Genomic DNA, 26,119 nt, shown 5'->3' on the forward strand with positions numbered 1-26,119 from the left:
GCTTATATACTGTTATTACTATATTATTAATGTCATGTGTGTTCTTGATGGAAACTAGCTCCATGTAGATAGGCGCTTGATTATTGTATCAAATAAACATGCAGATTAGCCATTACCAGACAGTCCACTCGACAGACATGCACTCAAAATGCTATCCAGCGGTATGTATTTTGCTCCTGACCATTTCAAACATATGCACTTTTTATAGTTACATCTATAAAGGCAACTAACAAGCTTAAGACCTCCATTTACACACACCATTATTAGAAAAATGATCAAGATATTTTGTTTCTGCCCTGTCCTTACTGAGCATTTATGGTTATTCCACACTCTTCCCTTTATAACAGGTTTAGTCATTTCATGCTCATTCTATTCTCAACATTGTATTTTTATTGAAATATAAGTGACATTTTTGTTTCTATATTTTATTCATGCAATTTCCACAAGATGTTCTTTCTTTAATAATTTTATTTCACATTGAAGATAGTGGTCCATATCACACTTTTTCCAATCCTTTTTTTTTTTAGGTGAGCAAACAAAGCGCAGACTGAATCCCTGAACACACACGGCTCTCTCTGACTCTCAGAATTGGGCTGCAGAAGTCACCAAAAGTGCTTTCAATTTGCCCCAAACTTCTGGCCCTCATCTCTGCCACATTTTCCCTTCTGTATTGTCAATATATTACTCATTCGCCTTTACAGCTTAATTTCCTCTCCTGTTGATTCAAGTTGTTTGTTTTGAAATATTTTTATCATCTTTCCAGTGATAGTAGTTGCTTTATAGGTGTCCGGTCATATCTTAGAAACCCCCATTTGCTAAAGACAATCCAAATATTTGTTTCACAGAGTTGAAAATAGTAACTGGCATAAATGTTGGCTATTGTGAATTTTCGGGCCTGATAATTTTCTTTTCTTTTGCGAGGATGGCCAATCAGAGGTGAGCCTTTGTTCTGTTATCAGCCTCTGTTCATTTGTCTGTGAGCGGAAAAGCCATTTTAAGATAAAGCGTGATGTGATCTGATTGTGTTATCATGGCTGTGTTACTCCCCCTCACATCCCGCTGAGCAAATGACAAGGTTAAGTGCTGCAGCCAGGTCTGACTTTAGAACCCATAAACAAACCTACTACTACTTCTTCATTAGCCAATACTCTAGGCCTGTTTAATTTGTTATTGCCTCCTCTTGACGTTTGGAGAGCAAAAGTGTGCAGGCCTCATACAGCATTTGACACCAGGGTCAGTGGAATTGCCCCACTTGAACCAAAAGACATTTAGTTTGGTTTGGAAAGTGAAAACTGGAACACCATTAATTTGTTTGCTCTCCCACTAGTCATGACCACAGCAAATGCCATCACCTCAAAGGAGCTCTCGGCCATCCTCACTTTTATTTGTTTGTTTCTTTGGCGGCTGTGAGAAGTTGTAGAGGCTGGCCTGTGGCGGACACTGGACTCAATGGGGGGATGACTATATGGCTCTAGCAAACAGTTCGCTCAGGCCAGCGCAGGGCTGTATGGTGCGGGGTGGGGGCGCTGACGCTGATGGGAGGGGTGGGGATTCATTTAGCCAGGCATAGCTGCTCTTGTTTGTGGTTGTCCCTGACAGCGTCGCCAGTGCTGCTCCAAAGCACCTGTGTTTGCTCACTAGCTTTCCCCCAATCTGCTCGAAAAACGCTGTGAGCATGTCACATGGCGGCCAGATAGCCCAGGCTCCATGGGAATACAAAAGCCGGGGCTTTTAGAACAGTTAATCATTAATGGAGGCCTCTCTTTTGTTCCCATTCAACTCAGCTCTGACACAGCTCTGATATTACATATTGTAGACAGGTCAGACGTGGAAACGGCCAAGTGCGACGACAGTGATGGCCGTGGAAGTTTCCTTTACACCAAGGCCATTTGCATCTATAGAGAGAAAGAGAAAACAAGCTGTTAAACTTTTATTCACACATATTCTAAAGCTAGTATTTTAGTCTTGTCTCTGTCCATTCTCTTTATTTTCTTTTGAAGTGCTGTACATTTTTTTAGAAAGTGCTATTTCTTATCCTTTTTTCTATTCTGAAGGAGGTTGGGTGATGCTACTTGTTCATTTTGTTTGCTTTTTGTGTTTGTCTAATTTTGTCTGAGGCCAAGTGAAGGTGTTACATAGGGCTTAATAACACATTTATTTTTTGTAGCTGCTTTCCTTATACTCCTTTAGCTCTTATATTCCTTTCTGCAGTTATGATTATCATTTTATGCCTGTCCAAGGGCCATAAACGCTTTCATGGCTGAAACGCCGGGCACCTTACTAACCCAGCAATTAATTAACATGCCCCTAATCTCCGTTTGCTCTCCATCTTCAACTGTCAGTGAGAAGCCCGGGCTCATTTTATGCCTGTCAAAGTGGGATTTAAGTAATACATGAACATTCCCCATTTCACAATAGCACCAGCACATTTATTTTAGGGCCAAATTACACATGGGTACAAAGCCTTAAAAGGCTTCATCTCATATCGTTTATTTACCTCGGCATGCCAGTGGTTCATTATAAGGGAGAGCCCCTCCAAAGTGCTAATAGTGTGTAGGATTTGGAGAGGCCGGTTGGAACATTTATGGCTAAAAGTGCAGCACAAGAACAGGCAAAGTGGCCACTCAAAGCAGGATGCTCTAAGCACTAAAGTCAATGATTAACAACACACATTTAGCCATATCTCACTAAGAGGAGAAGTAGTCGAGATAAATAGGCCTGTGTTTCGGGGAATAAAGTAAAAAGGTTGTGACTGCAGTTCAAACATACCAGCCCTAATGTTGGTTTCTTTAGGAACTTTTCTGTGACAATTCAACTAACTGTTCCCAACGGGTCCACAATGGTGAAGTGACTCATATTAATGTCGTATATAACTTCCTGAAACCTGTTATTTAAACACAGTAGTATTTTTGTTTTGTTTTTTACGATAAAAAAACAAACTTTGTAATTTGAGAGCGTCACAGAGTCGTAAATCTCCGTTTTCCAGCTTGCATACAGTGTTTATTTGCTAACCCTGGTCAAAGATGATAAGGGGGCAGTAGTGTCACCCAAATTGTACCCCGCAACGAACACGTGCACAACCTACATAAAGAAGCAAAATACAGAACAAAAGTGCTAATAAATTGTGCGCTGGCAATAGGGAAATAAATCTAGTCAGAGGATAGGCTCAGCATGCTTTAAACAAAAGTTCCTGTTTCTGGTATAGGGAAGGTGCACGGTTGATGGATAGCTGAGCAAACATAGTTGACATACCTGGCCAATGCCATGCACCGGTCACAACCTAGGACTGAAGGGGACATTGTGTTAGCATTTGAGTGTGTGTGTGTCGGCCTGCCTCTCTCTACTCGTGCCGTGGGGAACACTTTAGTCAGCTACAGCCCTGTTTGACAAAGACGCAGGCCTCTATATAAATCCCATCCGACTATTTATTTGATGCACACTTGTATACCTTGGTGTTGTTGATCCGTCCTGAGGGGGTTGAAATCGCGGAAATCTGAAATAGTCAGGGTGCAGTGTTAAAGAACAGGTCGGAATTGTACTCTAAAATTTTCAATTCAAGCCACGAAAGCCAATAACACTGTTTTTTCACACCATATTCATTTGATCTTTTACAGCATTTTTAATACGACATGAAGCGCACAGTAGTATTTTCTATTAGCATGAATATAAATAGTAAGAAGTGGGTCGCTTGGTGCTGTTCAGGTAGTTGGGAGCGTGGGAGTCGGGTCAGCGCGCTCTATTGGATGAGTGGTAGACCTTTATGGGGAACACCCAGGAATGTTTAGTTAACTCGCCCGTCGCATTCAAGCATGTGTGTCAAAGGTGTTTACAGGGTGTTGACATTCACACTCTGCCAGAGGTAATATGTGGCTGCAGCACTCAGCCTTACACTGCAAGAATGGAAACATATGCAGGAATTATGGGTTATTTAACTCATGCTTAGAATCAAATTATTTTTACTTTGGTGATCAGCACACAACTCTTTACTCTTAACATTTGAAAGACTTTTTTTTTTCATTTTCATTTCATTTCATTGACCTGCTCTGATTACAGTAAATGAAAAATTATATTTTGGAGAGTGTTCATTTTACAAAATATTTTACAACTTATTTTATTATTTTATTACATATTTACTTATTATTATATCTTTATTTATTTTCTTTCTTTCTCTTTTTACAGATTTTTCAATATAATAAATGAAGCAATATACAGATTGAACAAATCACATTTGAAATGTAGACCTGGTGCTCTTCTTCACACTTCAGGCCTATTTGCTGTGGAGGGTTCCAGCTCGGATTAAAATTGCTACTCATGTCTCATTAAGTAATTTTTTCTTAAAGTATATATATTTATTTATTTATATATTTATATTCATAATATTATATAATATAATATTTTTTTGTGTTTGTTTGTGATGATATAATATTTTTTTAAAAACTGTACAAACAAAAACATACACTGGGTTATGAGTTTATTGGCTAAACAAGATAATTATTAAACCTATTATCATACCTTTATTATGCTCATAAATAGTCATATAAAGAAAAGTTGTATTTTGTAATAATTAACAACTGAGGCAGATGGTAAATTAATTATTAACTGATGCGTAAAATGTAATATTTGATTGTTCTAGTCCCATTAGTAGGCTTTCATCCCAAGTTCAAAATAATTACATTTTAAATTCAGATTTTTTTTTTTTTCATATTCTTTAATGAACTGTCCTGGGTCTTTGTCTGGGCCGTATTCTGTCATACATTTGCATATTTACTTTCTATTACAAATTCAAATGCAAAAAGCCACAACACCTTCTGACAAGGATTAACTGTTTCTGCAGAGGGATGCCAGCGTGGATGTTATGCCAGTGTGCAGCCTGTCAGTCACATGACCACCCACGAGCCCCGTGCCCCCCTCACCGCTGCAGCCCCCGAGGCCTCACCTGTGGGAGCGTGGTCCGTCATATTAGAGGAACAGCTCTGCTCTTACCCACATTTAGCTCCTGAACCTCGGCGCTCCGGCTATCACTCAGACCACCATTGTTTAAGGTAATTGGAGGAGTGTTGTAAGTTTCCTATGAGTCACCTGCAGTTCTTTTCTCCACCCATGAATGCTGGAAGATTGTAGGTCGTAGTGAAGTTAAGAAAAAATAGAGCCTCTTAACTCATAAATTACACGGGCACGGACAACCTTAAGCGGTGTTGAAATGCCTGGAACAGGGCTTTATTTGAGCGCTGCTGGAGCGTGAAGCTCAGAGCACCACCCCACAAGCAGCCCAGCTCTCTCAGCATGCACAAATAGACTGATTTATCTTGTACCTGCACGCTGACAGGCTAGCACACCGCTGCAGCTATGCTGAGGTGTATCTGAAACCAGCTCCCACTATTTCTAATGATGTTGCTGTGTGCTCCCAACACAGGTCAAAACCCTGTGTAAGGTACCTCATATAAATTAAGTGGTGTCTTAAAATTGAGCATTTGTGCCAGTAACAAAAGGGCTCTTCTTCCTGGGACCTGTCTTGGCACAGCCGCTGGCACTTTGAAATGTGAGCTGGTAGATCAAGAGCTTAAGCATTACAATAAAGCATTTGTGGCATTGTTGTTTAAGCACTGTATCCCTGCGCTCATCACTTCCTGCGTTACACATACAGATGTGGGGGCTCTTTTCTCAAAGGTTATTCTGCACAACATTATATTGTGGTCCGCTGCATGACCACCCAAGGGGTCGGGGCCCGGGGGGAGGGGAGGTGTGTTTGCCTTTAGGCCAGAGTCTGCTCACATGCATGAATATGCTGCTTCGTCTTATGTGTATTGATCCTGTGCTACATCCTACCATCTTCTATTTTCTGTGTTTGTTTATTTTAAATACTTTCAGTATTGTTGTTTTACCACACCAGACTGAAACAAGGCACTGCACTCATGCTTCCATTTCCTGCAATGCAGACCGCATTAGATCTATTGAGTGTGAATACACATTCGGCAGCGAACTGGTCAATGTAAATGCAAACACACACCAACCGGCCAAAACAAAAGAGCACAATATGAATGCTGTGTGGGCCCGAGCCACTACACTTGTTTGCCCTCTCTTCGGGCTGGAGTTGCCATTAGGTCATATAATGAGTGCATCTCATTCCACCTCGAGAGTCCTCAGCCGCTCTCTGCTTTGGCTGGAAAAGTACAGCTCTTTGCTCCATAAACAGGACCACTCTCTGTTTGCCTCACTTTTACAACGTCTCCCGTCTTTGAGATGCAGTGGCTCTCTGAAACCAGAACACAGCATTGGCTTATGCAAAGCATGCTATCACTATCTCGCCCAGTGCTTGACTTTAGAGGAGAGGAGGAGAGGGGTCAGTTGTTATACCCCTCCTCCATTCGTGGGCAAACTAAGTGCGATTCATGGCCTAAACGAGTGCACATGCTAAGGTGAACCGAGATACACGCACGATAACCCTCCAATTAGACAACACAGCAATGTCAGCCGAATGCTCGCAGATAAATGACCATACAGTATGGTGTACAATAGGAATAAAAAGTGTAGGGCAGCTGGGCCCTTATCTGGCTGTGGAAGAAGAAACCAGGCAACAAAGGGAGGCCTAAGACTAAGAAGCTTGATGCATGGGAAAGCCATGGGCCGGCCATTGTCGCTGCCCTTCTGCTGAGCAAATAGTCCAAACTGTTCATTCCCCATCTCCTATTCTCTGGCCCGTACATTGTTTGTGTCCTTGCATTTCATTCTGACTGGGGAAGATTGCTCTCAGGGCCAGTGAGCAAACAGTCCAGAAAAGAGCCAGCTATCTCCTGCCGTTCCCAGGAGAACTAGCATTTTTATTTCAGCTCCAAGCTGTCAAAGGATTGAGAGTTTATGTCAGGATCCTGAATTAATTGCTTTAAGCCTTGGGGCCGACGCCGGCGTTTTTATCACCAAATGTTCGGTAAAATGTTTCCTAGCAAATTATGCACCCCCCCCCATGCCACCTCTTCCACTGGCCAAACATTTGGTATTGGATACATACAGGATGAGTTTCTGAGCACAAATGATGTGTTTAGTTGTTGTGACAGCACAATGGCGTCAATAGTGATGGGCTATAGCACGGCTGTCGAGGATTTGGTGGAATAAAGGCAAACAGCAAACTTTTGTGTGTGTTTTTTACCCTTTCCATGACGCGAGGTACATGAGCCAAGCTTGGCAATAAACGGAATAAGCTTACAGATGCCTCAATAAACCATCACTGTTCAGACATTTGGTGGACTGGGCTATAAGGCTCCAAACTGTCCTCTGAACTGCCAAACTAGCTCCAGAAGCGTCTGTCATCTGCAGCTTCTGCTTACATAATAACTATACATTTGGATATGCAGCATGTCTATAGAGAAAGCTAGATCCAACTAACTCCTTTTTATCTCCTCTTCATCATTTTCACTGCTGTCTATCACAAATGTCTCCTCAATGCACAGGTTCAAACAAGCTCCAACTTTTTGGCTCTCATAGAGCCTCTTAATTAGTGTTTCAGATATGGACATCCCTGTTAGATTTGAGCAAGCGATCCATAATGTTTTTGTTTTCGTTGCATCTTTATTTTTTTCTGAAAATAATGTTTTAGACTGGGTGGACTTTCAGAGGCACACATAAATTATTGAACCTGTTTCTGCCATCTGGACATCTTTTCTGTACACAAATCCAACCATGGCATTTGCATTTACAAAGCATTGGAAATATTGTTTGTTTTAATAAGCCTTTTACAAACTATGTATCTTTAGGTTCTGCAGGAAGACAGCTGACATGTTGCACTAATGATTAGCAAAAAAACACTGTCGTTTCCAAAGTGTTTGCATATGAAGGATGCCTGCTTTGCATGAGGCCACTTGTCCAGCTGTCCAAAACAGTATGCTGCTTTAACAACATTTAAGCCTCACCAGCTTCAAATGGACAAGAGATTCAATAGTGACGGCTTTTTAGTGAAGATCACTTTAAGAAAGATGAATGGGTGACCAACTTTTATGGTCACTTTATCTCAATACTAGTTTAGTTTTTGTTACTAGTTTAGTTCCTGTTATGGTTACTTCTATTTATTTATTTATTTATCTTCAAAGATGGTACATACATTTCCCCACACTTTTACTAAAATTGGTCTCATGTGAAGTCTAGAATCCCAGTATTTTTAGAGTGGTGCTACCTATTGAGTGTTGAGAATATTTACATATTGTTGATATTCAACTAAATCTTTTTGTGTGATGTAATTTGGTGTATAAAGTTGTAGGTTTTGTGGCTCAATGGAAAAATATATTTTTAAGGTAACACAATTTTGGATTCACCACACACCACCGGCCCTCCTCACCTTACGAGCATCCTTGCTTGCTGTCTGCTATAAATCTTGGCCAATTGACTTCCCTGATCTGAGCGCATGCTAAGTGACGAGTGCTGTGATGTTTGTGTCAGCAGCGAGCAGGCGAGGGTTAAATAGTGAGCGTCAGGGGACCAGTGGAGTGACGGCCTCATACTTCAAACCTAATCTGCCACAACAACCTCCTCCCCAGCGCCACTCTAAATGCCTCCGCCGTTTATATGAGATTAAAACAGGGATTAATTTGATTGGAGTCAGGGTATGGGAATTCATTAACGGGCTGACAGTGACACTATACACGGGCAGAATTTAATTTGAACTCGTCCCATGGGAAGCAATAAGGGGCGGCGTGGAGAGATAGGGGTTCTTAAAAGACAAGGAGTGTGTTGTTAAAGGCTTTTGACACTTTAGTGTGGGTGATTGGTTGTAAGACTGCATGATGTAAAAACATGAAATATCTCATTTGATCTGAACAATGTAGGATATGGGGCGTGAGGGGTTGAAGAAAGAAAAGGTTTGTACTTAAATAATTACTTAAAATGACAAAGGCTGTAACCAACGTAATAGCAAATTTTATTATTAATTCCAAAGTTATTACATTTCAGAGGAAAATGATTGATGTAATTTATCTGGGCCTCAAACCCTCAACAAACCCTCAACAACCTTTGTTTGTTTAGTATCTACAGTCTAAAAATCTTGTATAAAATTTATTGTTTTTAAGAGCAATATTTTTCATCATATTTCATTAAAACTTAAGCCTCACACTTTTGGTTAAATTATAAATGTATTTCTATCAGATGGAATATAACAGGGAAATATACGGTACATAAACCTGCCGATAAAACCTGTGACGCAGTCTACGAATTAAAAGGAATAGGATCAAAAGATTTTCATTTTTTCCCTTTTCCACCCATGGAACAGCACTAGCTCTTGACGCTCACAGAACCATGACCAGCCTTTTTCACGCACATTTGGCCCTCACTCAAACCATATTAAAATCAGCACATTATTTGAATGTCAGTGATTCTCATGAATGTTGAAATGTCATATCTCCTTTCGGCCCATTCCCAACAAGCGGAAGCAGTTGTAAAAGGAATGGCATTAAATTCAACTAGCAGTCAGATTACAGAATTCGCCCTGCACAGAAGCGGTCTGGCATTCACTAAATTGGACAAATCCCATTGTAAGATAGCCTATCAGGGGTGTACATGTCCACATAGGAGAACATATGCAGACAAAATATTGGGTAGTTTGTTATTCCGGAGGCGGCACTTGGGGGGCACACGGGCTTGTTTGCCTTTGCCGGGAGAGGAGATTGGATTGGGGGTTTAAATGAATCGCTGGCGCACCACGTTTATAGGTTTCATTAACTTTTAATGAGTTGGGTGTCCTTCGTTGTGATTGGCTGGTGAAGATCTGGCTCTACTTCCTGGATTTGGAACACTGGGGAGATGTTGCAGCATGCTGTCTTTCATACACGGGCCTTGTGTTGCTAAGTGGGAAAAAACTAGTTGTGTTGATATGCTGTATTGTGCCAATGCTTGAAGTAGGTGTGAGTGAATAAGGAGCTAGTAGAAGTGATTTATTTTTTCCTATTTTAATTTTGAAAATGTAAGGAACGTCAATGAAGACCAGAAAAAGAAAAAAAAATGCTGTTTTGTGTGATGATGCAAATGTTATTGAATTTGAATGTAACTCCCATAATAAATTTAAAAAAAACGATACAAATGAAAAAGATGATGGTTCCGCTAACCATTTTGAGGTCAAACATTGCTTTGTTTAGTTTATATTCTGATTAACTGATTTACTTACTTATCAACTACTGCGCCCTTTATTGTTCATATTTTTATACCTTTTGCAGTACAGACCTCAATATTTATAGGAAGACAAATCAAAGACATAGGCCATATTCTCCAGGTTGAATAAAGGAATCTTAGCAAATCGATTATAGCAAAGCAGACATCTAACTGACATATCATTTTATAGCAACCTTTTCTTCCAGAGGTTCTGAGAGTGCCATTGGGAAATGCCCATAAAAGCAAATATAATCAATTTTCTGGCAGTGATTCCAAACTTCATATTTTGAGCATCTTCTAATCTCATAGCAATATAGTATCTTTCTGCGTGATTGGACACACGCTTATTACCTGCATGGAAGCTTACATTTCTCCTTGAGCAGCTTATCTCCCCTGTGCGGCTCAGCCTGTCTCCTTCATAGCCATTCATCTATATTTTATCACACTGCTCTGAAACTGGATGGAAAGTTCTCTTTTTTCCACATATTTACATTATCTCCACAGATTTCCAGGACAGCCCTCCTTGTGATTGCCTGGGTTTGGTGAGGGGCCGAGGTGCAGTGTTCCAGCAGGACAAACACTGACCATCCATCCCCTTCCAGACACATAAAAGCTGCAGAGACAGCAGCAGAGAGGGGCAGAGAAGGGCTGAATGGTGCTCTTTAGGTCAGTGCGTCCCTGCACCAGCTGCCGCCGCCGCTGTGCACTAGTCAATGGGCATTGTTGGCGGAGCTGTGTGAGTGTGTGTGTGTGTGTGAATGGACATGATGGAGTCCTACACAGGAATTTCACAGAGTGGTGTGAGAGGAGCCCGGACACATCACAGTCTGAGGCCGCATTCTCACCCGTTCACCGCCCGCCTCTGCCCTGCTTTTTCCATATGCTCAACAGGAATAGCACCAAATACCTCCAGCTTATGGGATTTCTCTTGTAACTACAGATATTGTACAAAACAGTTCACTAAATACCGATAGGAAAAGTATCTTTATAGTATTTGTGCTCACGCTTGCAGTAGCCTGTAACTTGAGAACATTGTTCAAAATAGTAAAACAATATAATAGGCCTATTAATAACAATATTTTTAAAATGCTAAATGTAATGTTACATTTTAAAAAAAACAACAAAACACTAAGTTTTTTTTCTTTTTTTTTTCTTTTTTTTTTTTTTTTTTTTTTTTGGAGGAAAACCTAACAATTATTAAAACGTAATTCCATTTTGCTTTTTACATTTTTCTTTTATATTGTGCCTTTTTGCTTATATTTTTATAGGCCTTGTGTTTGTATTTTTCTTAGGCCTATTTAGCCTCTTCATTAGACGGTGCCATTTAAGATCTCTCTCAAAAAAATATTTGGCTAGAGGGTAAAAAGTTATATGTTTTTTACCAGTGAAATGATCAGAGAATAGCTTTGAAAACGAATCCACATATCTAGCGCACGCACACTTTGCGCAGTGCCACGGCGCAAAGGCCGCCCGCTGTGTTGCCAATGGGTGGCTGTAGGGCTCTGACTCCGCGGGGCTTTAATATAGTAAGGGCCGGCACTTGGGCCGCTCACAGGCTGGATTAGCCGTGTTTCTGCTCAAAGAGGAGTTAAGTCCCGCTATCGTGAACGGGCCCTCCCCTGCAATAGGCTGAGACAGAATTACAGCTTGTTGGACCGGTGTCCCGCCGTCTCCATGGAGACAGATCTACTTGGGTGTTCTGGTGCGCGGGCTGCAGCACGCTGCTATAGGTGCGGCAGACAATGAGCCAATACACTGCTCTGGCATGGCATAATACGATGCAACAACTTTGGACATAATTAAACTATAAGTAAAAACATGCCTGTCTTGGGAGCATAGCCTGCATTTAATTCTGTTCTCATAAAACAACCCGGGATATCTACGCTTTTATGTTTCTCATAAAAGTCCAGTGGCCTGATAAAAACACAGTATCTTTACAGGTCTACAACTGTTGACGCCCATGGGTGGCACCGCGCCGTGGACTGAGTCATTCAGTGAAAATAGAGGCCCAAATTTGCCTCAGCTTTAAAATACATCGCTGCAGGGAGATTGCCTTGAGACATCTGCCTCCATTCATAACGAGACATGATAAGAAAGAGGAAACAGTTAACTGGCGTGCCATTTAAACGGGTAGACTATAGCTACAGATGTTTGGCCTTAAGACATAGAATAGCCAAAGCATGAAAGTAGGCCTACTTGTTGCGGAGCATGAGAAAGTAATATGCAAATGTGACCGAGAACATGCAAAGAAATCACGTTAGCGCAGTAAAAGGCTCAACAGGCTTCAGGGCTATCCTTTATCCTGTTGCTATAACAACAAATGTGCCTATCTGTGATGGTGTGCCAGGAGCCAAAGTTCTGCGGCTGAAAAATGGAGCCAGAAAAAAAAGGAGCTGTGCTCGGGGTGGTGGTCCTGGGCACGTGCACCTCTAGGCGTCAGAGCTGATTGAGGTTGGGTACCTTTGAACCAGTAACACGGAAAGGCCAGTCCCATCTCCGTGTGTCCGGTGGGAAGCTGTCCATGCATCCGCATCATGCATTGGCCAATAAACCCTTAAACATTATTATTATTATTATTATTATTATTATTATTATTATTATTATTATTATTATTATTATTATTATTATTATTATTATTGTTGTTGTTGTTGTTGTTGTTGTTGTTTTGTTGTTTTGTTGATGTTAATAATAATAATAATAATGATAATAATAATAATAATAATAATAATAATAATAATAATAATAATAATAATAATAATAATAATAATAATAATAATAGAGTGTTACAATAAACTCTTGTCTACAAAATACACACCACTAAAAACTATACCAATAAACTGAAAAGCAATATATCACATATGATTTTTAATGTTATTTATTTATTTATTTATTTATTTTAAACGGAACCATTACATATTTTTCGTAAAAATTCAACCTGATTTTTTTTCTGTGCACGGGCGTTTCATTTCGTGCGTAAAATATTAAAACTTGCAATAATACGATGCATCACCGATGCAAATTACGCGTCGCTCACTACTATTCCCGTGCAGTACATCACTCTCTGTCACAACAGCAAGAAACATGAGGCAAGCCCCTGGATCACACAAGCCCCAGATGCCTCAGCTTTGCACCACCCTATCTCAAGATTCAATCCTTTCTCATGAATTTAGGATATGAGCTTCCTTACCCCTCCTTCTGCGCTCCTGGTCCGGGAAAAGGCCACCACCAAAGCAATATCTACATCCCATAGAAGATTTTTAAAAGAAATAAAAGCTTCGTACCTGCGCAAAAACAGCCGGTGCTTGACTGGTTGTTGGCAAGCCACACAGGAACCCATTGTAGAAGCTCGCCTTGTGCCTTCTGCAAAGGGCTCCAGACATCACGGCATTTATTTGAGCTCAAACTCTGTCACTGTTGACTTTAGCACAAAGCAAAGATTTCACTGCCCCGCTAGTTAAAAAAATGATTATTTTACCGAGATATCGATCAGTGTGCTATAAAAAAAATCAGCTTAGCATTATATGTCTAAAATGAATAGAACCAAATTTAATGTCTGTGTAAATTTACAGAGAGCTACAGCGTCCTATTCAAAGTTTACACTTGTGCAATTTGGTTGGTGTGTGTACTTTTCCTATATGTGGGCATAGCCTCGACTCTATTGTTTATTCGCCTTGTTTATTCGCAGATCATGATGTTTAAATTGTGATCTGTAAAGAGGGCCTGGCTTATAAACGCACTTTTAAACCCTAGTTCCGTTCAGAAGGAGAAGGTCCTGCGCCTGCAGGTGTCTGCCTTAGAATGGCCTTGGATTTGAGCTGTAGCCGGACACAGGAGAAGAGCGCTTGGGGTCCTGTCCTACAACAACTACAACTGCTAACCTATATCTTATCTAACGAGAGGGGAGGGTCCGACTACTTTCAAATAGACGCGAGACAATGGGGGCCCAGATTGTGGGGAGAGAATTTAAAGCGAGTCTCTGTTCCCAAATCAGCCCCCTTTTCCAGCGGCCATTCTCCTGCGCCGCGGGATGCTGGTTTATGTGACAAAGACACTTAATCTTGTTCACTCATCTAAACTGTGAGGTGTGTGTAATGGGAATGAGTGGCAGCCTGTCACACAGAAGTCTGAGTGACAGTAAGAATCATAACACAACTGACTGTGGGAATTTTAATGAATAAATGTCCTTTTACGCATCACCTTTACGCACAGTGCCAGAAAAATCAACAATGTCTGGTTTGATCAAAAATATCTGTATTATAAAAATACCTATGATATTTTATACAAGCTTTGCGTTTTCTATCTCACACTGTCTTTTGCACATTAATCATGTATTCCCTTTGAGTTCTTCTAGTTTGTGTTTGGGATTATTAAGCATATGTTTGTTTTGTTGACTTTTTCCTGCATGACAAATGGAGATCTTTGTGCTCATGTTGACCAGCAAATCTAATAATCCCTTCTATTCGAAACAAAAGCATCGTTTCTGTAAGTGATGGAACTGTATAAAATAAATTGTGCGCATCAAGCATTTAGGCTTCTGATTACATTAGATTCAGCGGATGCAATTGTTTTAGCGAAGTCTGTTAAATGCCTATTTTAATAAAACAATATAATAATAATAATAATAATAATAATAATAATAATAATAATAATAATAATAATAATAATAATAATAATAATCAGAGACAATGAGTGTGTTCGAGAAACAAAAGCATAACACTTTAATATAGATTCTGTTCTTGTCACTACAAGAATACACATATACAAGCCATAAATAGAATTACACAAATGATTGAGGAATCCAGCGTAACGTTTGAACAAAACTCCGGTTGTGTGAGTGCATGGATGCAAATGTACAGCACGCTCGTCTTTGTATTTCGGTTTGTTTTATGTCTTTGGGTCCTTTCTTGAACAGATCTGTTCACATCACTTGAATTATCATCAGCATTAAAAGAATCAGACTACAAAACAAACTGGACAACTAAACCGGTGGGAAAATATTTCAAATACATATTGTACACAAATTCTATAGATTTTTACAAATGTACAAATAGAACAGATCAGTCCGTGTGTATTATGAGGAGTTCATGATGGGCCTAGAATACACGCCTTGGTAATATGTAGTGTCCGGGATAGAGGCGGAATCCAGGCCGGTCTTTCCCGCCATTGAGCCCATGGAGAGCGCGCCTGCCATTGGGGAGCCGTAGCCCGAGTAGTGCATGACCTGTTCGTAAGTTTTAAGGTCCATTTTGTGGTGATGCTGCTGCTCCGACATGAGGTTATTGATAGAGAACGGGTGGTTGAACGAGTAGTGATGCTCGGGCTTGAGGTGCCCATCATGCGCGAGCACTGAGTGGTGCTGTGACATGAGGTGCTGCTGACTCTGAGACACGGGGGATGCGGCGGCGGCGTGCTCTGGGCTCAGGGCCTGGCTGCTCTTCATGTCCGCCAGGGCCCTCTTGTGCTCCCCGGAGGACGAATTGGAATGAGGGGACTCGTTGCCGTTACAGCTCTCGGAGCTGCTATGGGAGCCATCTCCTGATTTCCGAGAATCCTTCATGGAGAGTTTCTTCTCGCACTTGAAGCGCTTCTGTCTCCGCAGGTAGCAGCCGTTTTCAAACATGTTTCCTGAATCTGGGTGCAGAGTCCAGAAGGAGCCCTTTCCAGGCTTGTCCGGGGAGCGGGGCACTTTGAGGAAACAGTCATTAAAGGAGAGCGAGTGGCGGATGGAGTTCTGCCAGCGCTGCTGGTTCTGTCTGTAAAAGGGGAACAGGTCCATGATCCACTGGTAGATCTCAGCCAGGGTGAGCATCTTGCTCGGAGACTGCTGGATGGCCATGGTAATAAGGGAGATGTAGGAGTATGGCGGCTTGGCGTGCGTGTAGCTCCTGCGGTATGTTTTGGGGTCCCTGGAGCGATTGATGTTGCTCTGTCCGTAAAGAGGGCTCATGGCGTTCATGTTAGTATAGGAGCTGATTGCGTTCATAGATGCGGGCTGCGCAGTCATCGGGCTCATGCTCGGGCTCAGCGCCGCGCTCATAGCAGTCATACCCGCGCCCATACCATTCATGGCCCCGGTGCCCGGTGACATGCCCGTCATGGAAGGACTCATGCCAGTATTGACGTAGGACATGTTCATGGAGTTGGCCGCCATGTTGGCAGTGCTGCTCATGCCCGACATGCTCATGTAGGTGTTCATAGAGTTCATGCCCAGGCCCGTGTTCATGTTGCCCACAGAGGTGTAACACTGCAATGAGAAACAGCCGTTAGGTCAGGAGCGCGCACACTGGGAGGAGGCTATACTACTTTTATTTTTGTCTTAAATAAAGTGTGAATAAAGCATTTTAATTTAAGTACACCAAATGTGTAATTGTTCCAGCCTTTGTCGTTTCAAATTAAATTTGTAATTCAAAAAGAAACCGACCATTAATGGAAACTTATGTTTTAGAGGGGTTCAAATTATTTGTGGATCGCTGCAAAAATTATAGCCTTCGTGTCCATGTTATTACGGCCAATCAGCCAAAAACGCCAGCAAAATCTCTCTTAAATCAGACTGCTTCATGGTCTTCCAATGAGGAAGAATACATTAAAAAGTAGAGTAAAATATTTAAAATAGTTTTAGCTCTATTTCACACCGTTCAAAGTTCCCATAGCTGTATTTCACGCAACTTTGGTGAGGAGAGCGCGCTGCGTCGCTTCGCGTTGAGATGGGGGAGGATTTGGAGGCGCCTCAAGTCAATATTTGATCACAAAGTTAATATTATCTCAGGGCTAATATTGAGTTGTATAAAATGGGATCGGCTTTAGACAGGGAAAGAAATATATATTTAAGGTACCCACCTCGGGCTCTCCGTAGTAGGTGCTCCAGTCGGTGTGTTCGTGTCCTTCCATTTTAACTGCTCCAAGCATCATGGAGGACTTCCACAAAGCGTCTCCCAGCAGAGGAAAAAGCCAAAAGTGCGGGTCTAATAGGTGCGCGCAGACTGGGGACCACTGGGTTTGTGTCGGCGGTGTATCCCTTCAGTGGAGGACAGACGCATGTGATGGCCGTGCTCCGTCTGTCACTGAGTGCTGTTCAAATGACGCTCCGTGCTGCCTGTTAGCGCTGTGATATAGCAGTGTGCGCCAGACAAGCCTCCAATCCCTACTTCTACGCCTTGGGCCCTATTTGAATAATCTCCTCGCACCTAGGCGTGAGACTCCTCAAGCTCCTACACCACACCCCCACCCCTTGACGTCCCCAATTGTACACCTGCGGCCAATCAAAACAACAGTTTCATATGAAAAGCTTCATTAGAAAGTTCGTTTATTGTAGGATCTGTTTGCGTTTAAAGACCTTTAGGAAAATAAGGGTTGTTCGGTGATGTCCTGGAGCGTTTTTCTTTGCAGAACCTACAAGAGTGTGTATTCCACTTTGACCACATTTTTATACAGAATTTCTTCATTTTGCATTTTATAGATTACATTTTGTTTGGAGGAACGTTTTTACGCATGGTAACGCGGAACAGGAAGCACAAAGGGTTAAAGTCTAAAGGCGTATGGATAATCTAAATATAAACGTCTTTATATCTTCTTTTTTTCTTGATTATTTAAGCATATAACCTGTAGCCTATGATATCTGAAATTACTTTAAAAAGTAATAAACTAAATCAAACCTAGGTTAATCAAAGCCTTAGCAAAACATTTGTAAACAATGTGAACTGAATTAGGTGCTTGGGGCTTTTTGTTTTGTTCCCCCCATCAAATATTTGTTGATTACTACTTCATTTAGTAAAAGTATAAATACTTAGATAGGGTAATCATCTTGTCCATTTACTTATTTAACTTATCCTTGGGGGAAATGTTGTTGTGTCATTTGTTTTAATGGACCACTTGACTAGTATTTGCAAAAAATGTGTGATTTGTGCGTGCGATTGTACAAAACTGTTTAATTAGAGTTCAATAAGTCAGCCAACGCAGCATTACGACGCCCTCTGTCGGTCACTTTTAATTAAGCTTTTTAATACTCCATATTGTGGCTTTACTATTGCATTTCTAAGTCTAAAAACAATCATAATGTATTTTTCACTTTGATTGCTTGTGCGTAATTAGAACTTTTAACAAATGTATTTTAATTTGGTATAAGTCCATTATATATGTAATGAATAGCCAAATTAAAACAGACATTTCATATGAACAATTTCAGATTTCAGACTCGTTCTTTTTAATGCGTAGTGAATGATTGATTATTGGTTAAATCAGATCTATTCACACAGCAATTTTTCGTCCAAACTTTAACAATAGCTCTATTTCATTTTTCTTGTATCCTTCGTAATGTGTATTCTTTCCAGTTCAGATTCGCCCCCGAGGCCTCAGTTTCTCCCACCGTACTGTATGTTTGTATGGCACAAATATAAAGGTGAGGCTGTAGTCCGGTCGGCCACGTGTCGTTGGTTGTACATCTATTTGAGCGTATATTTACGCAAGAGCATAACTATCCGCATTGAGCCCCATTAGTAAAGGCGAGTAAACCTGTCTTGTTGACGAGGGACTAACAGACTCTGCTTAACTTGGAAATGAGATCATGAGAAAAAAACTGTGTGTATTTGAGGACTGAGTATTGGCACTGCGCGGAGAGTAGGACATGGTCAAATCTCTGCTTTTTACGCATCGCCTCTGCGCGGTCAAGTCCATTTTACAGCCTTATGTTGATAGAGCATTACCATAATGATAATTCAATGAAAACAAATAGGATCGTGTTTGCACTCATACGCCACATATTTATTCTGTGGTGAGGATATGCCTTTAATAAATCAAGAGGAGAAATACGACGAGTGCAGTTAGCGTCTCAAATATTATTCTGGGGATGTGAGTTGGTGCAGATCAGAAAAAGAACTCAGAAAGTGCAGTCGAGATTTATAATTCATGAAAATATTTTCGAAGTGCTTATATTAAAATGATTGTTTTAAATGTTTTAAATGCTCTATTAAAAGATGAGCAGGCCTACCTAAAGTTACATTTGGAATGGTCGATGACCCAGCAAGCATTATGTTTCTGAAAAAGATATGTGGCTAATTCTGTGTTTAATGTTTAACCAGATAGCATTTTGTCACTTGGTTGAAGGTCACATTTTGGATTTAGTCAAAAACAACTCGGGGCATTTGTGCATACCCTACATTTATAAAATATGTTTACTTTTGAGGACACAATGTTTGCAATAATTTGTGTGTTATATACTCGTTTTTTTTTTTCTTTAAAATACAAAATATTGTATGTTTAATCTGACTGTGTTCTTCAGTTTTTCTTGAAAAGCCCAATTGTAACTTTCTCCTTTGCACCTAATTTGTCACCTTAGATTAACTGGGCTTCATAATAGTTAGTGTGACATTTAGTACATCCAGGTGTCATTCCTTTAGTACCTATTACAAGAACAATAACCAAAGTGTGGAAAGTTACATTAGTGATAATAAAAAGGTAAATGTTTGACACCTATATGTGTTAAGGCCCTAAAGCATCCTTCTAAACTTCAGTGTGAATCTGCTGCAGGTCCCGTCAGAGGCTGCTGCTGTCCGGAGGGGCTTCGGCCAGCCTGTGGGGACAATGCTTTGAAGGTGGAACATTCCTTCAAACACCCAAGGGATTGTTGGCGAGAATGTGTTAACATTAAGACTTTAGATTGGATTCAATAAAACCTGAAAAAATAATAGACATTGTCCTTTTCCACATAGAAAGACCAATGTAAAATAGTTACTCAATGCACTTACAAATATTAATGAAACAGCTAATTTAATGTTTTAAAATGGTTCTATTTGTGTATTCATCACAAAGCAGATTTAATACACTGCATTGTTTTACCCACCATGGCCAAAATCATTGCAATTACCTAATTCTTTAAGGTCTAAAAATTTAAAAATTGGAGCATTTCTTAACACAAAAAGGCTGTTGTCTTAAAATTACCAGCTGTGAATTGCTTCAATAAAGGAGCCATTTGAAGCACTGAAGTTTGCCAAGGAGTAAAAACCTTAATAAAGAAGTTTTCATAAATATCCACTCATCCAGTTGTGTAATGCATTGGGAAAGTCGTATATACTATTACCAATACTTCTCTTTTATTAGTAGTTTCACATTGTGCTTGATTTAAGCCTAATATCTTTCATAATCATCCCCCTAAACTTTTATAACTGTATGTATTATGTCATTAACCATATATTTTTGCCAACATTTTTTTTTTTCAGATTCACTAAAGGTATGCTTCTGAACCTGTTTTTTAAATTAGACTGAATAAAGAAGGTTATACTACTACACTTTCTGGTGAGTACTTAGCAGGAGAGGGTAAAGGGGTTATAAGCATGTAATTCATCAAAATCAGAGTAATAATTCCAAAGTGCCCTCTCACAGAGTGGCAGAAACAGTGTTTGCTGCCCACTTGTGTGGGGACGGTAAACATTCCAGAGCCGGGCTGCACTTTGGGCTCGCCATTATCTGCCACAGCTGTGACAACGCCTGTTGGCTGCAGGTTTGTGGCTGGCCACACTGTGTTTACCTGGAAATGAATCTGAAAAGCGACTGGACTGGGAAGGCACACAAGCGGCTAAATAAAAACTGAGAGTGGTTCCTGCAGTGGGAGGGAGTCCACAGTTATTGCACTGGCCCTGGTGGGTCACGCAGCAAACACAGCCCTAAACGCTCTAAGGATATCCTCAAATACACTCCGTTTGATTCTGACTGGAATGTGGTCGGGAATGCCATCCGATATTTCTCATGTTGACTGTAACCAAGGCCTCAGAGATCCAATACTTTCTCCTTGTCATGCTAAAGGGCTCATGTTGACCGCTGGCCTTTTTACCAAACAAGTTGACAGGTTATCTATTGGACCACAGGGGTAGAGACAGAATAGATCCCCAGAGATGCACCGGTCACATAACGCTGAAGTGACAAGTCCTCCCTTCATCTTTAATAATATGCTACTTATATTCATAATAGCTCCTTTAGAGTATGTTTTGTAAAGATACAGTTATGTATTCAACATTACTGACTGCACGACAGTAAAGCTATATACAAAACTAACACTTGTGTGTAAATGTGACAATGTGAAGTGTGTGTGGGGGGGGGGGGGGGTCTTTCAATTAAACAGGTGCACTTATAATCTAATGGTTTTCATAGTGAGGTTATATTTATTGTTGCCAAGACCAAAATAAATAAATGCCATTTTAGTGGCTAATAACTATAAACATTTTATTTTTTTAATCATCACGACTTATGCTATATATATTACCAATATTATAATTTTGGTAATTGCTGCAAAGTACACTGGGTTGGATGATATGGCAAAAAACAAAACATAAAATATATCTATAGACAAGAGGTGGTCTATGATGCAAAGATGAAAATGATGATCTGGCGTAAGATTATTTGTTGCATAAGACTAAGTTGTATATAATGTGGGGTAAATGTATTGTTGTGTTGTTCACTGTAGAAGCAGAGCTATAGGACACTATTGAAGAATGATCTGTTTTTCACTCACAAACATGAGGAAAAAAACACAAGAATGACCTCCACACAAAGTGCCTTTACTGACAGAACATAGACCGTAGACCTCTCGATTAAAAGCTCATTATTGGATTTCAATTTATTTCAAATCCAATTCATTGCACAACCCCAATACACACCAGCAACAGTTTTGTGTGTTCCATAACCAGATTGTTTTGCTAATTTAGCCATTTCACCATGTATCTTTCACTTTAAGCCAATTACATTTCAATGCCTAATCCTCTCTAAAATCTCAGGATTATTTCTTACCGTTTTGAAAACTTTTCTCAGCGAGGCCTGCTCCAGATGTGTATTCGAGCCGGGAGATGTCATATCACCCAATCAGCACATTGTTATTCATTGGTGGACCAACTGCAGAGTCAATACACATTTAATCACACTTCCAAGGCAATTAAAACAGGAGGGGGGTAATTTTGGGGGCGGGGGGGATTCTCACGGGACACAGCCCTGTATCTGAATATTCTACAGTCAGAGCCATCCCATAATCCAGCCCGGGTTATGGAAGTCCACACTCCATGCTGTCGCCCGTCACATCCCTGTCTGAGCTGACGACAGGGTAAACCTTGGGTAGTAATTAAAAAGTTATCAGATATATGGACATGTAGTAGTGAAATTACCAATTTGTTCTTATAGTTGTGATTATAGGATTACACAAAACATAATAACTGTATCTAGAGGTTTATATTGTAGTTTATATACTGCACAAACTCTAGTGTGGTATTAAACTGCTGGGAATTTTGTTTTGATTCTCTAATTTTTATTTTTTTTTTTTTTTTCAGTTTTTTTTTTTTTTTTTCTTGAGTTTTTAATGCCTACTTTTTCAGATTGGAGTGGTTATGTCATAATTTGATATAGTCTAAGTCATTTTACTATCAAAATCAAAAAATTATCCAGCAAGAATTTAGAAAGAAGGTTGATATTTTGCTATGTTGTATTTGTTATTAGAATCACTTGTCTTAAACGGAGACAGGTGATACCAAAATCTTCAAATGTGTTTTATTTATTCACATTTTTGACAAATATTATGGTCTATAACTACATTAATATCTATTCATCTATTAATCTATTAATATTATCTAATAATTCACATGGAATTTTCAGATCTTACACATATTTTTTAACCAACCATATTGTGGAAATTTCAGTCTACTTTTCCATTTAAATGCTATAATAATTTGTTTTAAATAGTAATCGCTTTGGCAAAAATTCTGAAACACATGGATATTCTAAGATTTTTATACAATATATATTTCCTCAAATCCGGGAATAGACAAGCACCAACAACAAAAGCTGTAAGGTCAGTATCTTAATTACTATTATAAACCAAAAGTGAGTTAAATGGATCAATTTTTTCCAGTCTTTGGATCATTTTTCCTTCTCAGTGCCCACAATTCCTCTGTTTCCTGCGTCGGCCATGTGTGAAAAGCTCTAGACAAACCTCACACACACAGGCCTTCATCTTGGCTCTACATCTGAGAGAGGCTTTTGCTCTATTTCCTTTTTCCATCAGGCAGTCAGTGGGGCTCATATCTCCCCTGCCCTCTTATCTGTATGCCGGGGCTGATGGGTAAATTCAAGTTTGGGATTACCTCTTGACGGCTGACCTGAACCCATCATCTCATTATCCCTTTAGTTTTCTAGCAGGCGTCATGCAACAACATTTTTCACTGGGCTAAATGCTGGCTTCATTTGCTATGCATGGGGTAGAAATTAAAAGCTGATAGTGGAGGATTTATATCAAGTCTACATTAGAGCAGAGCCTATATCTCATGTTGTCTGCTTCCTGTATGGACCTGGGCCCATCCATATGCAGATGACTCATTTGTAGTGTTTACAGAGCAGCACAGGGGGAGCAAAAGGCTGAAAGGACTGCAGCCTACGTGTCACCCGCTGCTAAAGCCTGCCCCAGCCTTACAACATAAGTGTCCAATCTGTGTTTGCTTACCCGCGGACACACCAGTGGCTAACTCCGGCTCTGGACCCGTAAATTGTGGCTTTTTACAGGCAGTGACAGCTAACAGGCCATTGGGAACAGGGGACCCAATGACACAGCCACTCAACAGATTAGCACCTCATCAGCCTCCTGCAGCTTCTGACAAATACAGTCCCGGCCTCCTTTAAGACACAATGGGGTGGCTAGTGCTAAACAGCTCCCTGCTAAGAGCGGCCCCCACCCCTTCTGCCAGGGCCACAAAACTTCCTTAGTCTGCAGTGAGTCTTCTGGGCCACAGCTGCTTGCAAGGGTCCTTCCCTGAAAGTCCCTGGCCGACCCCGACCCCAATTGGCAAGATGTGTGTGTTTCAGGTGAGCAAATATTGCCACTTGCCTGAGAGTTGAATAGCCATAGCGCTGAATGAGGGGGGTTGTGTATTGTGTCTTCCTGCTCTGGGACAGGGGTGCACATGTGGTCTCACGCAGGCAGAGATGAGACCTGAGACTGGACTATGGGGAATCCTGCAGGCACAGCTGGAGTCAGCAAATCAAACACACCTTCAGCTCATCTGCATTTGTCCTGAGCGAGACATTTCCAGTGTGCGCTTCCTGTCATGGAAGCCACCACATTCAACGAGCAAACAAATGGGCTTACAAATGATACCACACACATACACATGTGTGTTTGAAGCTCCTAATACACAATTAGAGGCATGCAATACACACTGCAGAAGCATTTTATGAATAAACATGTGGATACAAATTAACAAACATCATGACCATGTTTTCACACCTAATTGTCAAATTTTAGATTCTTCATAGAAAAGTGAGTTGCCAGGTAATTACTCATTAAGTAGAATTTGCCATTACATTAATTCACACATGTTTTTGATGCATTTTATAATATTATTCAATACATTTACATTGTTTGGGCGCTGTCAAATTAAAATTAACTGCCAGTAGTATTAGATATATAGAAATACACTGTCATAAGCTTATATACAATACTAATATGGCATCAATTTATGCTTTTTCTTTAATATTTTCAGATCTCTAAAATGTCATTTCTTTTAAGTTTATTTGACCTCTTTATTTTCATTCATTTCTGCCATTAAATTACACTGCAATGTTCAAATTTGACAGAAAATTGCATTTATTCACCTGCTGTAGCCACATTAATGTGCAAACAATAGCCTCATGTAGCAGTTATGTGTGATGTGCAGGTCCATTTAAGGTCTCCAATACACACACATCTTCTCCTATAAAGGCTGCTGCAGAGTCAGTCACATGGGTCTACAGTGGAGCAAAAGGCACGCTGAGATTGCATTGAGATTGGAGATACGCTATTGCCCTTTTCCAAGGACATAGTAACACCGTTGTAGACTCAATTTGAACCATTCTGAATGTAACACTCTTAATATAGTTTGTTGAACTGTAATAGCATGATATTAGTAAACTTCCTAATACACTTTTATTTATCATTCCCATCTCAGACAATGTTGACCAACCAAAAGGCCAGCAGCAGAATGCCAGACCAGCTCGTTCTCTCAAAGGAAGGGCCAGCTTAGGTAAAGGCTATGCACTGCAGACAGCTGTGTATTGGGCCCAAAGATGATGTGTCAGCACTGTGAGAGAGGACCACCTTGATCCCCCCCACCACCAGCCTCTCCACCCCACCTCTCTGTAAGTTCAAACACACATGTGGGTATAGCTGTTTTTTATTGGGGAGGCCGTGAAATGGAACCCAAAGACAAACAAGATCATTCTCTCTCCTCCTGGACCAGAGCTTGTCCGGGGTGATGGGGTTTTTTGTTGTTCCGTTTGTTTGCTTGTTTGGTCTGCAGCCCATGGATACCCCAGTGTGGAGGAGTGTATAGAGAAGAGAGGACGAGTAGAGGAATGAAGGAATGAAGGGAAGAGGACAAGGATATGGGTGAGGAAGCTAAGAAGGACACACAGACCTCCCTGTGAGGTGACAAGAGGCCTGCTGAGGAGAGACCAAAGCAAGGCAGCTCGACAAATACACACAAACAACAGGATCGAGCATACAGAGACATATCATTGTCTACTAGTGTTATTTCAGACGTAAGTTCCATCTAAATAATTATATGTGTTAACAGCAATATTTAGGTAATGTTATAAAACACATTTGTTTGGTAATGACACAGCTATCAAACTGAGTGTGAAAGATGAAATGTTCATAACAGTACAGCTCTATAAGCTTTTAAATAAACTCCATGGTTGATGTTATTCATAGAGTGACACCTTCTGGAGACACTGAGGACTGCCAGTTTTAGAGAGAAGGCAGGTTTAAATGAAAGTCTTTATCTGTAGACATTATAATAGGTTGTTGAGGTTGAATTATGATCATAATTGTTTCAAAAATGTCAATATGATCAGTGTAGAATTTGGATAACGCATAGGCTTACTTGTAATAGAACAAGTGTACTTTCTTTTTCCCACTTGAATGTGACAGTACAAGTAGTAAGAAGAAGACAAAGAGAACTAAATGGTTGAAGTTGTATTAATTACT

The 26,119-nt window shown here is 40.4% G+C and overlaps 1 protein-coding gene and 1 long non-coding RNA gene across 2 annotated transcripts; both read right to left on the bottom strand.

Moving 5' to 3' along the window:
• Positions 1-450: 450 nt before the first annotated feature.
• LOC129457350 (uncharacterized) lies at positions 451-13,650 on the bottom strand. Its single transcript, XR_008649203.1, has 2 exons — positions 13,410-13,650; positions 451-1,895 (listed from the first exon to the last, which is right to left on the bottom strand). It is a non-coding gene; the product is annotated as an uncharacterized LOC129457350 (long non-coding RNA).
• Positions 13,651-14,821: 1,171 nt separating this feature from the next.
• foxa2 (forkhead box A2) lies at positions 14,822-17,316 on the bottom strand. The gene is made up of 2 exons (XM_033988117.2): positions 16,966-17,316; positions 14,822-16,372 (listed from the first exon to the last, which is right to left on the bottom strand). Exons 1-2 carry the CDS (start codon positions 17,035-17,037, stop codon positions 15,200-15,202), a joined length of 1,245 nt encoding a protein of 414 aa, XP_033844008.1. The 5' UTR covers positions 17,038-17,316; the 3' UTR covers positions 14,822-15,199.
• Positions 17,317-26,119: the final 8,803 nt, after the last annotated feature.

Source organism: Periophthalmus magnuspinnatus, chromosome 22, assembly GCF_009829125.3.
Source record: "Periophthalmus magnuspinnatus isolate fPerMag1 chromosome 22, fPerMag1.2.pri, whole genome shotgun sequence".
Taxonomy (NCBI): Eukaryota; Metazoa; Chordata; class Actinopteri; order Gobiiformes; family Gobiidae; genus Periophthalmus; species Periophthalmus magnuspinnatus.

Bases quoted from the DNA above. Each gene is read 5' to 3' on its own strand.
- foxa2 (XM_033988117.2), bottom strand. From the start codon at position 17,037: ATGATGCTTGGAGCAGTTAAAATGGAAGGACACGAACACACCGACTGG. The intron at 16,373-16,965 runs GTGGGTACCTTA...TTCTCATTGCAG, and splicing joins CCTACTACGGAGAGCCCGAG to TGTTACACCTCTGTGGGCAA.